Here is a 13,805-nt window from a genome sequence, read left to right as displayed (position 1 = left end):
CACCAGATCCTAACGGTGTAACCTAACTGTATGAGAAGATGTGGGAGGGATTGATGAAGACAACTGTACCTTTTATAAGCTGTAGATACTACATTGCAGAAATATCATGGTTGCCATGCTCCTTGCAAGGTATACAAATTGGTGGTAAACTATTCGATGGGTGGTTCACCTCCAGCCCTGGTCCGGGCTCTCCACCCCCGACTATCCGATGGGTGGTTCACCTCCAGCCCTGGTCCGGGCTCTCCACCCCCGACTATCCGATGGGTGGTTCACCTCCAGCCCTGGTCCGGGCTCTCCACCCCCGACTATCCGATGGGTGGTTCACCTCCAGCCCTGGTCCGGGCTCTCCACCCCCGACTATCCGATGGGTGGTTCACCTCCAGCCCTGGTCCGGGCTCTCCACCCCCGACTAGCCGATGGGTGGTTCACCTCCAGCCCTGGTCCGGGCTCTCCACCCCCGACTATCCGATGGGTGGTTCACCTCCAGCCCTGGTCCGGGCTCTCCACCCCCGACTAGCCGATGGGTGGTTCACCTCCAGCCCTGGTCCGGGCTCTCCACCCCCGACTAGCCGATGGGTGGTTCACCTCCAGCCCTGGTCCGGGCTCTCCACCCCCGACTAGCCGATGGGTGGTTCACCTCCAGCCCTGGTCCGGGCTCTCCACCCCCGACTAGCCGATGGGTGGTTCACCTCCAGCCCTGGTCCGGGCTCTCCACCCCCGACTATCCGATGGGTGGTTCACCTCCAGCCCTGGTCCGGGCTCTCCACCCCCGACTATCCGATGGGTGGTTCACCTCCAGCCCTGGTCCGGGCTCTCCACCCCCGACTATCCGATGGGTGGTTCACCTCCAGCCCTGGTCCGGGCTCTCCACCTCCGACTATCCGATGGGTGGTTCACCTCCAGCCCTGGTCCGGGCTCTCCACCCCCGACTATCCGATGGGTGGTTCACCTCCAGCCCTGGTCCGGGCTCTCCACCCCCTTACTATCCGATGGGTGGTTCACCTCCAGCCCTGGTCCGGGCTCTCCACCCCCTTACTATCCGATGGGTGGTTCACCTCCAGCCCTGGTCCGGGCTCTCCACCCCCTTACTATCCGATGGGTGGTTCACCTCCAGCCCTGGTCCGGGCTCTCCACCCCCTTACTATCCGATGGGTGGTTCACCTCCAGCCCTGGTCCGGGCTCTCCACCCCCTTACTATCCGATGGGTGGTTCACCTCCAGCCCTGGTCCGGGCTCTCCACCCCCTTACTATCCGATGGGTGGTTCACCTCCAGCCCTGGTCCGGGCTCTCCACCCCCTTACTATCCGATGGGTGGTTCACCTCCAGCCCTGGTCCGGGCTCTCCACCCCCTTACTATCCGATGGGTGGTTCACCTCCAGCCCTGCTCCGGGCTCTCCACCCCCGACTATCCGATGGGTGGTTCACCTCCACCCCCGACTATCCGATGGGTGGTTCACCTCCACCCCCGACTATCCGATGGGTGGTTCACCTCCACCCCCGACTATCCGATGGGTGGTTCACCTCCACCCCCGACTATCCGATGGGTGGTTCACCTCCACCCCCGACTATCCGATGGGTGGTTCACCTCCACCCCCGACTATCCGATGGGTGGTTCACCTCCACCCCCGACTATCCGATGGGTGGTTCACCTCCACCCCCGACTATCCGATGGGTGGTTCACCTCCACCCCCGACTATCCGATGGGTGGTTCACCTCCACCCCCGACTATCCGATGGGTGGTTCATCTCCACCCCCGACTATCCGATGGGTGGTTCACCTCCAGCCCTGGTCCGGGCTCTCCACCCCCTTACTATCCGATGGGTGGTTCACCTCCAGCCCTGGTCCGGGCTCTCCACCCCCTTACTATCCGATGGGTGGTTCACCTCCAGCCCTGGTCCGGGCTCTCCACCCCCTTACTATCCGATGGGTGGTTCACCTCCAGCCCTGGTCCGGGCTCTCCACCCCCTTACTATCCGATGGGTGGTTCACCTCCAGCCCTGGTCCGGGCTCTCCACCCCCTTACTATCCGATGGGTGGTTCACCTCCAGCCCTGCTCCGGGCTCTCCACCCCCGACTATCCGATGGGTGGTTCATCTCCACCCCCGACTATCCGATGGGTGGTTCATCTCCACCCCCGACTATCCGATGGGTGGTTCATCTCCACCCCCGACTATCCGATGGGTGGTTCACCTCCACCCCCGACTATCCGATGGGTGGTTCACCTCCACCCCCGACTATCCGATGGGTGGTTCACCTCCACCCCCGACTATCCGATGGGTGGTTCACCTCCACCCCCGACTATCCGATGGGTGGTTCACCTCCACCCCCGACTATCCGATGGGTGGTTCACCTCCACCCCCGACTATCCGATGGGTGGTTCACCTCCACCCCCGACTATCCGATGGGTGGTTCATCTCCACCCCCGACTATCCGATGGGTGGTTCATCTCCACCCCCGACTATCCGATGGGTGGTTCACCTCCACCCCCGACTATCCGATGGGTGGTTCACCTCCAGCCCTGGTCCGGGCTCTCCGCCCCCGACTATCCGATGGGGAATGGGGACAGAGCCCAGTCCACTGCGGGAGGTGAACCAACCATTCGATGGTTTACCACTGTTTTGCCTACCGTGCGGCCTCTGATACTTTAGCATTGTGACAAAGGGCTAAGACAAGCAGCATCAGATCTATCTGGCGGCTGCTTATCGTGTTTTTACTATTAAAATAAAACACAAAAACATCGTTTTGGCCAGTCTGAACAGGAATTTTATAGTGGATTCCAATTTGATGGATTTATAGGACTTATCAGTAGTCAACATTTTTGACTGAAGGACCTAGTATAATATTGGGTTGTGGGAGGATGGGGGGGAGGTGGGGTAATAAGTTTCCTTGGGGGGAAAAAAACACAATTACTCTTCCTTTTAAAAAAAAAAAAAAAAAATGGAAACAAGATTTATAGAAAAGTGACTCTGGCTTTCCCATGAGCGGTCCCATGGCTACACTACTAGTAATTATAAGTCTACTGTATATCCCCCCAGTCATGCCTGACGGGGCGGATGCTGCCCGTTATGGTTGTCTTGTGAATCTGCTCACGTCTGATGACACTGGTGCCCATACTGGGTGTGAGATCACCTTTTATTTACATGGTCTGCCCGTGCTCCGGCCTTTGTCCCGCTTTCCCAGGCTTGCCCACTAGTTGCTATAGGAACTAATGGTCTTGACCTAAGGAATGCTCATGGAATGCTAATCTCTTTTGTAAGAAGGAGAACTCCCAGCTGGCCGCCGGGAAGTGTCAGCGCCAAGCCGGGCATCAGGAAAGGGGAATGCAGGTCTGTTATGTGGTTAGTGTACTGCTGCACCTAGAGGGTTCATGGCATCCTGCCCCGCGCACACCGATAGGAGGTGTGAATAGTCGCAAGCCTTGCTATTGTACTGTAGGTGGGTTTCATTGCACAGCCGTGCCTAGGCCATCAAGCTGTGTGGGGGTCTGCAGCGCTGCCCCATCCAGGTATATGGGCTGCTGCTTTAGCTTCCTGCAGGCAGAAGGCCGAGGCGCTGCTATAAAAGGGAAGCCTCCCATCCTGGCGAGATGGAAAAGTGTAACTAAACAGACACCGCGCTCAGCCGCATACTTCTGGCATTAGTGATTGTGGGGGTGTCAGCACCTGGACCCCATCAGTCTAAGCTTCTGACATATCCCTGACACAAGTCAGAAGTTTCTAAAACTTTTAGTTATGCTAAAACTCCCTACAGTGCTGGACAAGCTCTGTTCGTTCTGCAGGAAAAAAAAAAACATTACTGTTTTGTCACTATTTTACTTGAAATGACTGTAGCATTGGTCTTATCAGGGATACCAGAATGCTTTTGGACCAGATTCTTGGCTTTAAAATGACACCAAAAGCATGTTGGTAGCACTTACAGAACTGGTGGTACAGCTGTTTGAAGTGGGGGCGGGCAGGAATACTGAATCTACAGTTGTCACTTTTCAGAATTTATTATATATATATATATAATATGTATATATAATTTCATATTCACATTTGATGTCCTCTATGTAGGAGGATGTGATGGAGGCGATACTATTTCTGAGAACATTCATAGACTGCCTAAATGTTGTTGTCTAAGGTCACTCTCACACATACCGCTTTTTACCGCAATTACTGTTGTACAATGTCGCCATTGATTTCCATGGGGCCTTGCGGACACGTTATGGGCTTCACACCCCACATTAACCTAACCCCCGTATACTATGAAAACACCCCTTCCCAGTCTCCATATACTGCCCCCCCCCCCCTAGTAATCATACCCACTCCCACTCAAAATCACAATTTTGCCAAAAGTTTAAATTTTATGTCCTATGTAAATATCTTGACTATTTTACCATAATGGCGATGAAAAGCCTGGTGTTACCATTTTAATAAATGTATCCCTTACAGACCACGAGTCCTATATGAAGGCGCCAGAGTCTGAGGTTCGGCTTACCGCCTCCACAGCCATGATCTGCCGTCGGTAATTGTAGATGTGGCTGTAGCCATATATTAATGGCGGCTCGCTCTTACTCTAGACTCGGACATATTGGATCGTCTATTAAAGAGCGTCAGGACTTGTTCAGTAATCCTTCCTCTGCCCTGGAATCAGGTCTGCACAGTGTCAGGCTCTCCCCGGCCTGCAGATCAGCCAGCGGCATTCTTCACATGCCTCTCACACATTCCTCCTTACTCCCAGGAGCCGCTCACCTTGTGTAGGACCTCTGGCTGGACGTGACGGATGATCTCCGTGTAGACTTCAGCTGGAGTTTAATGTGACCAGCACCGCATACCCATCAGATTATCACCCGGATCAGCCGCTGTGCCCTGATCTGGCCTTTACTAGATTCACCATTGAGTTTTTATTTATTTTTTTTCTTCTCCCCCCCCCCCCCCCCCCCCCACCTTTAATTTCAGCGCTATAATATCTATCACTCCCCAAGGCTGCGTCCTCTGCACAACTATCTTCCGTATGTACTGTTCGAATATGGGAAGAGAATGGTTTCCCCCTAATTGGGACACTGTTGGTCAGAGCATGGAGCCTCCATGAAGCGTCCCCCCCCCCTCCCCCCTTCTCCCCCTTTGGTGCTGAGGTCTGTACATTACAAAAGCTTTATTAATGTCCCCTGCAGCTGCGCTGTCAGATAACAGCATCAAACTTTGTTTTTCTATTTCACTTTTTCCCAATTTATGCCACAGTGTTGAAATGTAGAACAGGAGCATATGGGGGCTTGCTGTGCATTCAGGGGGGTATGTTATTACATGCTGAGGCAGAGTGAAGGGTAGGTTGGTTATCACAAGTGGAAACGTGGCCTGCTGTGACTACTGGGAGGCGGGATGGGCGGCTATTGAGGGATGGGCGGCTCTGCTGCGACTGGAGTGGCAGTGCGGCTGGCTATGACGACTGGGAGTCGGGGTAGTATGTTACTGCTTGCTGACCAAGGGGGAAGTGTGGCTCACCTGTGACTAAGGCTGCTCTCAGTTGCGTTCAACTAAATGCTGCTCGAAACCCCAGCATTTTACCACAATTTCGAGCTGCAGTTTTAAACAAATGTCAGAGCGTTTGGCAGCGCTTTTTAACGCACCCCATCGTTGTTGGGACACCGCGGTAAAAAGCGGCATGCGTAAGAGTGGCCGAAGGGTAGAAATGGGGCCTGCTATGTCTAGTGGGAGTCCAGGTGGTGAGGCTGGTGGAGTAGGGATTCAGGATACGATGCAGGCGATGGAGTAAGTAAAACACAATATTTATTTGGTAACTCATAAATATAAATAATAAATGGAGTAATAAGCAACTGAACTTCTACCTTAGGATGCCTATGTGCTATCTACGGCTAGCTAAACCTAGGAGTAATACTTTTTGAGTACCCTTGTGAACAGTATGAAGAACTCTCTACTCTGAATACTATATATAATGGTTCTCTTCGGCTACGATCCTAAAAAGGTCTTTTGGAAAGGTCAGTTTCTGTATGTACCAGGAATGTCCTTTTAAATTATTCAGTCCATAAACCGGGTTTGAGTATCAGGAGCCTGCCCAGTGTTTTTAAAATAAGACCCATGTCCTACAACAGTCCTGCTGGCTATCTGATCACAACTTAGTCCAGTTGGTATGCACACCTCTGGTTTTAACAGGCTCGGCCTCACTTACGATTTGTTGATTGGTAGGCTTGTCTGGGGTAAGGAGCACAGCTCTTCCACTACTTTCCTCGGTTCTTATTGGTACTGACTGGTCCTCTGTCTTGCACTAGTACGATCCTTCTCTCTCTTCCCCCAACACCACAGTAGTACGTTCCCAGGTCCTTCGTCCCATCTGGCATTCCCTTCTCACCTGGACAGCAGCCTCTTCTTCCTCAACTCTGCATTGCACCACTTCCAGTACCCGCACTCCCTCACCTACAGCACACAGTGTTATGGTGCCAGCCGGGTGCCGAGAAACTTCTGGAATGTTCAGGGCTGCGGGAGGGCTTCTCAGCGCTGGCAGGGGCTTTTAATTCCCTGGTACTGCTTGGCACCTGAATCTGGTGCCCGGCTCTTCTTCGCTTCCCTTGCCTCCTTGATGGGGCAGAGCCTAGAGTGGCTGTGAGCCTCTGCTTTAAGAAGGGTAGTGCTGCACCAATCATCCCCCTTACAGGAGGATGCTTGTACTTACTGGTCAAGTACAAAAGTGTAAATGGGGCCTGCAGTGACTACTGGGGAACTGGACGGATTCTTGTGGCAATTACAGAAGTTATGGCAGTGGGCCCAACTTTTACTATTGCATGGGACTAGGCAACAGCTTTTGGTATATTGGAGAAGGGAGGGAGGGTATTACTGGAACTCCAAAGGGATCTTTTTTGGGGGGGGCAGGGGGGTGAGACCTCAAGTGACATGTAAGGTTGCAGTGAGGTTTCTCATCTATAGCTCCTCATCTAATAAGTGGAATATAAGTTAGTGTATACGCATGCTTTGGATGGCGACGGGCACTGTAGCATCCCTAGGAGTGTAACGTGGGTGATTATCTGCTTAGCTTTCTATGTAAGCTTATTATACCGCATGGCTCTTTTCTTTCTAACCACACGGCCGCCTGCATTCTGCCCAGTCAGACGTGTGACAAAAGGGTGGCAACGTGCTATTTAATTAGCTGGCATACAGTAGCTTTATTGTATTCCTTCAGGACTGAAGAAAAGGCCTCGCTGGGTTTGTGTCTGACCCGACTCCCATCCTGAGAAGCTTATCTCCGGAGATGTGTGAGTCAGGTTGTCCGTGTGACGGGAGGGGTACGGCTGGCATCTTGGCGCTTTGGGCTGCTGTCTTCTGAAGTCTTTGAAAAGCTGTTTTACTGGCAAGCAGCTAATGAAATAAAACCCGGTGTGGTCTAAGCGCTCCCCATATCTGCTCTATTCACCGTGCGGACGGCTTTATACAGGGATATAAATCTACCGGTGATTAGTAGACTAACTAAGATGTAACCCTGTTGGTTAAGTTGCCACCCAGTTGGCATCTCAGCCTTGGAACATGGATGGCATCCATGCTCGGGGTGATTTGAGGGTCTCGCCTGCAGTACGGCGGAAAAACACCTTCTGAATAATCCCCGGATCACCGACCCTCCTGAGGTTATTGATGATTATAACATGTAATATTGTATCGCTAAAGAAAGGCGTCCAGGGCAGCCATTTATTTTACTGGCTGTCATGTAATACTGCATTTCCTCAGCAGCGGCCATTGCAGAGGAAAGGTCTGGCTGGCCACGGCAAAATCGCCTGTCTGCTAAGAGTGGCGGGCTCCGCTGTGCAGTCCGGGTGCCATGTTTTGAGCGGGGTCATCTCTAATGGGTTCTAGTAGTGATACAATCCTCCAGCACCTCTACACTGACTGCTGAATGGGGTTTCTGATCAAACAGTTAACATCCCTCTGTAATTCCTCCTGGAAAAGTTTGATGAAACAGACAAGTGTCGCTGTTTCAGTTGACTCTGTAGGGGCACATTCTCACACAGTTGGCGCTGAATTGATAGGTATGTAAAAAAGCAAATAAAGTAAGTGTGATGGTGCACATAAGTTATGGCTGTGACGGCTACAGTAACGTGCACATGCTTCAGCGCTGGTACACACTTAACATAAAAATACAGAACTGTTTATTATACCAACCGCATAAAAAAATGCAAGGCTCACAGCATATAATTGATTAAAGTATGTGGACCCATCCGCCACGTCCAGGTGAACTATGTCAGATGGGTTCCTAGCTCTACAGACCCCTCTCTTTAGGCAGAAGAGCCCCCTCCCTGAGTGCTGCTCCACATCTACTATTTGCTGGTCCTAGGAGGGTTTACAAGTCAAAACCCACTTCTGGAGCTTGTACCGTATCTGCTTCCCCACGGTTGGTGATTGGTTGTGCTGCTGATTATTGCTATTCGTTTGGATACCTGGCTATATACTATCACTGAACCCCCTGGGATAGATGGGTAAATAGTGCCGGTGTGTGTTACAGCCAATGCTGACTTCATACTTAACTTGTTGGATGTGCAGACTTTTTTGCATTTGTGTAGGAGAGGCTGCCTACATATGTTGTGCATTATATTTACCCATCTGTCCCGGGTGCTTCAGTGATAATGTGTAGCCAGATATCCAGCTTTCCCATTCATGTGGAGGCTTTTAGCACAAGAGAAGTGGCTATGAAACTAGGAACCCATCCATTAATTTTCACCTGGACGTGGCGGATGGGTCCACATAGTTTGATCAAATTATGTTCTAAGATCTGTGACAGAACCTCCGAACGGTATTGGAAGACAGATTTGAAAGCGGGCTTACTTTATGCGGATGGCGCTAGTTACTAGCAGAGCTCACCATGTCACTTGCTTGCACTTAAGTAATGTATCATCTGACGTATTTTTGTACTTTCCGTCCTTAGGTAACTTCACAGTCAGATGTCCTTCGTTGCCGGAAAGCTACAATGGGCCAGGACATAGATGGTTCGCTACTCCTCCACATGTAAAGCCAGCATAGGGTGCTCCCAGCAGCCATGACCACTTCCCACGTGAATGGTCATGTAACGGAAGACTCTGACAGTGAGAAGCAAAGTGCTGATCTTTCTTCAGACGAGCCGCAGAAGCACCGAGAAATGGCCGTGGACTGCCCAGGGGACTTGGGGACAAGGGCAATGCCCATACGAAGGAGTACTCAGCTGGAACGCATCCGGCAGCAGCAGGAAGATATGAAACGGAGACGGGAGGAGGAGGGCAAGAAGCAGGATCTGGATGTGAATTCTTCCATGAGACTCAAAAAGTTGGCACAAACTTTTCCTAAAACTGGAATAGATAACCCTATTTTTGATACGGAGGAAGGACTTGTTTTAGAAAGTCCCAGCCGAGCCGTGAAAGTATTAGGTAAGGACGGGATTGTTTCTGTTATGTGTTATTTACATACATTTGGTCATGCAAGTATTTTATTTTTGATTGTGACTGGTTTTATGCCTAAGGGCTCATGTACACAGCAGTGCCAGTGCATGGACCCGAAGAAGTGTTTAATACGCTCCATCTGCTCCTGTGTGATTCCATATTCTCCCCTGTAAGCTTCTGGGGGAGAATTCCTTTGTAATATGACGTGATGGGATCTAATTGGGTCTCGGACTGGTTTACATGGTCCTAAAATCTACAGTATTTTGTTAATCCAGGTATTGATTTCCTGGTGAGCCTGGAAATAACAGCCAATCAGAGAAGGCAGAGCGGTAGGGGCAGGCACATAGCAGCAAACATCACCAATGATGATATGGGGTGTGTTTCCCTGAAGCAATGATGAGAAAGGGTGTGTCTTAGACTACCTTAGACTCCCTGTATACACTATAGATGAACTGTCGTCACACTTCACAGCCTAATGGATCTGAGGAAAATAAATGGCTGATGATCCTTGTAGGTTCTCATTTGCGAATCCTGTTTGGGGTCATGTCTGGACAGACGCTTCAAGGGTATGTTCACACGTAGTGGAATTGGTCAGATTTCGAATCTGTGTCAATTACGCATCAAAAACCACATCAATGGTGCGGATTTTGATGTGAAGTTGAGTGCAGACTTTAACCCTTCAATTGAAAGAATGAAATTAGTGGCAGATTCGTCTGTCGGGTAAAATTTGAGCAGCCCGCATACACATTAGAAAGACCTCCAGATACACTGTTGTCATTGGGTTCGGATGACTAAACCATGTAATATTATACCTGTCACTGTAGCCGGGGCAATGCGGCTGCCATGCCACACACTAATATTTGCCTCCAAAGTAGCAAGCCATTTTCATTTTATTTCCATGGAAATAAAAGTTTACCACCTTTTATAAAACTGTCCAATAAATCAAGATGAATAAAGTCGTTTTCTGGGAGGGAACTAAATTCTATAGAAAGGTAAGGCATACTCTTATCTGGTCCGAGTCCGGCACACCCTCTGTGATCCCGGTCTCCCTAATCCGGCCTTGTGCTTTTCACTCTGCACTTGATTGCTCAGCCATTCATAGACTTCAGTGGTGATACTGTCACGTGACCTCTGAAGCCTCTGATTGGTTGAACAGTCACGTTCACAATGAACAGCACATGACCCCTGAAGCTTTTTCCAGGATTGGAGCGCTAGGGGCCAGGACACCTCATGACAAGTGAGTTTGACCTGTTTTTCTATTTTTAAGCATTTCCTCTGCCTTAAAACACCTATAAATAGAAAAACAAAAAAGCGCCCCGCTTGCTTAGTTTTTCTTCTTCCTCTCTCCAGATGACATAAATGCAAAATTCTTAAACTGATGTTCAACTTTTTAACATCGTGTCGTTTTTAGGCTCAACATCCTGCTGCCCTTGGGATCGCCACGAATCGGCTGACTGCTGGGCCGCTGCACTGAGCTGATTCCTGCAGGAAGTGGACAGCTCCTTTCTTACTGAGGTGTGGCCAGGCTTGGTATTGCAGGCAAAGTTCTGAATCTTTTTCAATGGACATTTGACCTGCAATAACAAATCGTGCCACCTTGGTGAGAACGGAGCTGTCTACTTCCTGCAAAAATCAGTTCTGTGCACAGGTGCCCACCAGTGACTGACCCTGTACATTACCTATTGATAACCAGTCCTAAGGATAGGCCCTCAATAGCTTACACCCCTTTAATGGTCAAGAGAAATGATATGCAAGTCTTAAAGTGACTTTCGTTTCGGGACAAAATTCAGTCCTGAGACCAAAGGTGTTTATTATTACCTGTAGTTTTTCTGTGCCATCCAACCCATTCGCCATTTCCATTCCTGGTTTGCCGCTGTCCAAGATGCCCGCTGCAATTTTCTATCTAGCTAATGCACACTATTCACCGCTTTCTGATTGGCCGGTCATGAACATGTGGCAAATCAGACAGTAGGTATAGTACAGTGCTAGTTTACCACTACTAATACACTATTACGGTAGGAGGAGGTAGTCTGAAAATTGTGTCTGCCATCTTGGACTGCTGAAAACTGAGCCTGGAGAAGAAGTTGAGGTAATGCCCACGGACAACGGTTAAACTGTTTCTATAGGGGAAAACATTTTTTTTTTCTCCTTTGGGAATTTCTGCCAACTTCTTCTAATATATAATTTTGGTAACCGTTTACAAATAAAAAAAATACTCCAATTACAGCCCCAACCCAGAAGTCTTCATTCCTACACAGAGAGCGGCCTACAGTGGGATCTAGTAGGGGAAGAGAACGTCGTGTAGAATACTTATCCCTTTTGCACAACCCAATGCTAAATTACATTGAATCTGTGCGGGGTTAGTATGGAATATGCCTTGGAGCAAAGCCCATTCCAATACACAACTGAATTGGTGATAATTCTGTTCCCGTCTGTTTAACCATTTAGATGCTACAGTCAAGTTGATGGAGGCATTTAAATGGCTGGACAGAGGTGAGCGCTTCCTCTGTTCCCTGATCAGCTCACCCGCGATGTGATCTTGGGAATATATGTAGTTGCTGTGATGGTCTAGAGTCTTGTGGAAGCTTCCACACCATCCATAGATTTTAGTCTATTAAGCCCTGCCTGTTGCAGGGCTTAAAAGGGCGTTCAGGAATTACAAGTTATCCTGTATTTGCAGGATGGGGAATAATTAGCTGACCAGTGGGGTTCTCACCATTGAAGTCCCACGATCCTGTGCACGAGGGTCCTGTTTCCCCCGTCGTTCTCCCTGTGGGCTTCCTGCACTCCCCGCAGTGAGGAGGAGACTGAATGGAGCAACAATCACACAAGCGTGCTACCGCTCCATTCACTATTAACAAGACTGCCAGGGATAGAGTGGAAAGTACTCGGGTGTTTGTTGGCTGGATTGAAATGAATACAGCTTTGACCGCACATGATCAGCCAGCGCTCAACTGAGTGTAATGTCATTGTGGGTGAGAGCGGCATCCCCGCAGTGACAAGAACAGGGTGACATAGGACCCCTGTTGTCAGGATTGGTAGGGGTCTCAGGAGGAGTTTCTAATGATCAGCAAGCTATGCCCTGTACTGGGAATAGGGGATAACTTGTTATTCTGGTACAACCCCTTTTAACCCCTTCAGTGGCACGCCTGGAAATTTTCCGGAACGAACTCCACTGCCCGGAAGATTTCTGGGCTATGTTTCACTATGGGACCTTACAGAACACAATGCCATAAGCTGTGGCATTGTGTTCTGCACACACACCGCCTGCACAGTCCCACAGTGAACCAGTGCAGGACTTTAAAAAAAGAAGCTGGAAGATATAACAGATTTGCCGGCAACCTCCCGCTTTTTTTTTCTCCAACTCCTGCACTGTTTACAGGTTGCCACGGAGTCCATGGGCTTGTCAGAAACCGGCTGATGGTCCCCGTGGCAGGAAGAGCTGGTGATTGGCTGTCAGATGATCGCTGGGCACCAGTTCTTACAGCGGAGAACGGAGAAAACCTCCGAACTCCGCTGTTTAACCATTTACATGCCACTTTCTGTGTGACCGCAGCATGTTAAAAGGGTGACACCATCGGGGCCCCCGCAATTTGATCAGGGGTCCTGATGGGTCTTTGTGGCATCTGAAGGCTTGAATATAGCCTCCGGGTCTGCCAGCGATCTCCCTTTACATGCCACGGTCTCTGTGACTGCAGCATGTAAAGGGCTTTCGGTGGGAGGGGGCTCCCTCTGTCACCATCGGAACTCCCGCAATGTGATCAGGGGGTCCTGATGGGTCTCTGTGGCACCCAGAGGCTTGTATATAGCTTTTGGGTCTGCCAGCTAAATTAGGCTATGGCACTCAGACTGTCTGAGCGTCATAGCTTTGTCTAATACCTTGCTGTGCCTCAGAATAGCAGAGTATTAGAAGAATTTAAAAAAAAAGTATTAAGCAAGTCCCCTAAAGGGACAAAAATGTAAAAAAAAGTTAAAGTAAAAAAAAAACTAGTAAAAAATTAGAAAAAGGAAAAATGCCAAAACCCCACCTTTCTCCCTTTTACTTTTGTAAAAAAAATAAAAAATTACACATGTGTATCCCTGCGTTCGTAATGACCCACAGAAGGAAGTTAGTACAGATAGTCCCCAACTTGTGAACGTTCGAGTTACGAGCTTCGCAAGATGCGAACAATCTGTCCTGCACAGTATGATGTCATGCTATGGCATGACATCATACTGTGCAGGGACCGGGCAGGCTTTTATCAAGCCTGAGAAGTCTGTCCGGTCAGATCGCGGGACACTGTGGTTGTTAGGCAGTCAGGGGCCTTCTGAGAGGCCGTAGGGCTGCCTATGCAGAGCGCCTATCAAGCCGTGCGGACACTGTACGGGCCCCCTGAACATCGGGTGCCGGCTGTTTCTTACAGCGGGCACCCCG

General features: G+C 49.9%; 1 protein-coding gene across 2 annotated transcripts in view; it reads left to right on the top strand.

Annotated features, from left to right (window-relative positions):
• Positions 1 to 13,805, top strand: part of PALS1 (protein associated with LIN7 1, MAGUK p55 family member) — a 62,626-nt gene that overhangs the window by 13,808 nt on the left and 35,013 nt on the right. For both annotated transcript variants that reach the window (XM_066608699.1, XM_066608700.1), the window contains exon 2: positions 8,905 to 9,379. In XM_066608699.1, the coding sequence (XP_066464796.1) occupies positions 9,016 to 9,379 (364 nt within the window). In that variant the 5' untranslated portion in view covers positions 8,905 to 9,015. The remainder of the gene's footprint in view (positions 1 to 8,904; positions 9,380 to 13,805) is intronic.

This window comes from Eleutherodactylus coqui, chromosome 6 (assembly GCF_035609145.1).
Source record: "Eleutherodactylus coqui strain aEleCoq1 chromosome 6, aEleCoq1.hap1, whole genome shotgun sequence".
NCBI classification, from domain to species: domain Eukaryota; kingdom Metazoa; phylum Chordata; class Amphibia; order Anura; family Eleutherodactylidae; genus Eleutherodactylus; species Eleutherodactylus coqui.
The sequence above is the reverse complement of the archived record's forward strand: the minus strand, read 5'-3'. Positions and strand labels throughout refer to the sequence as shown.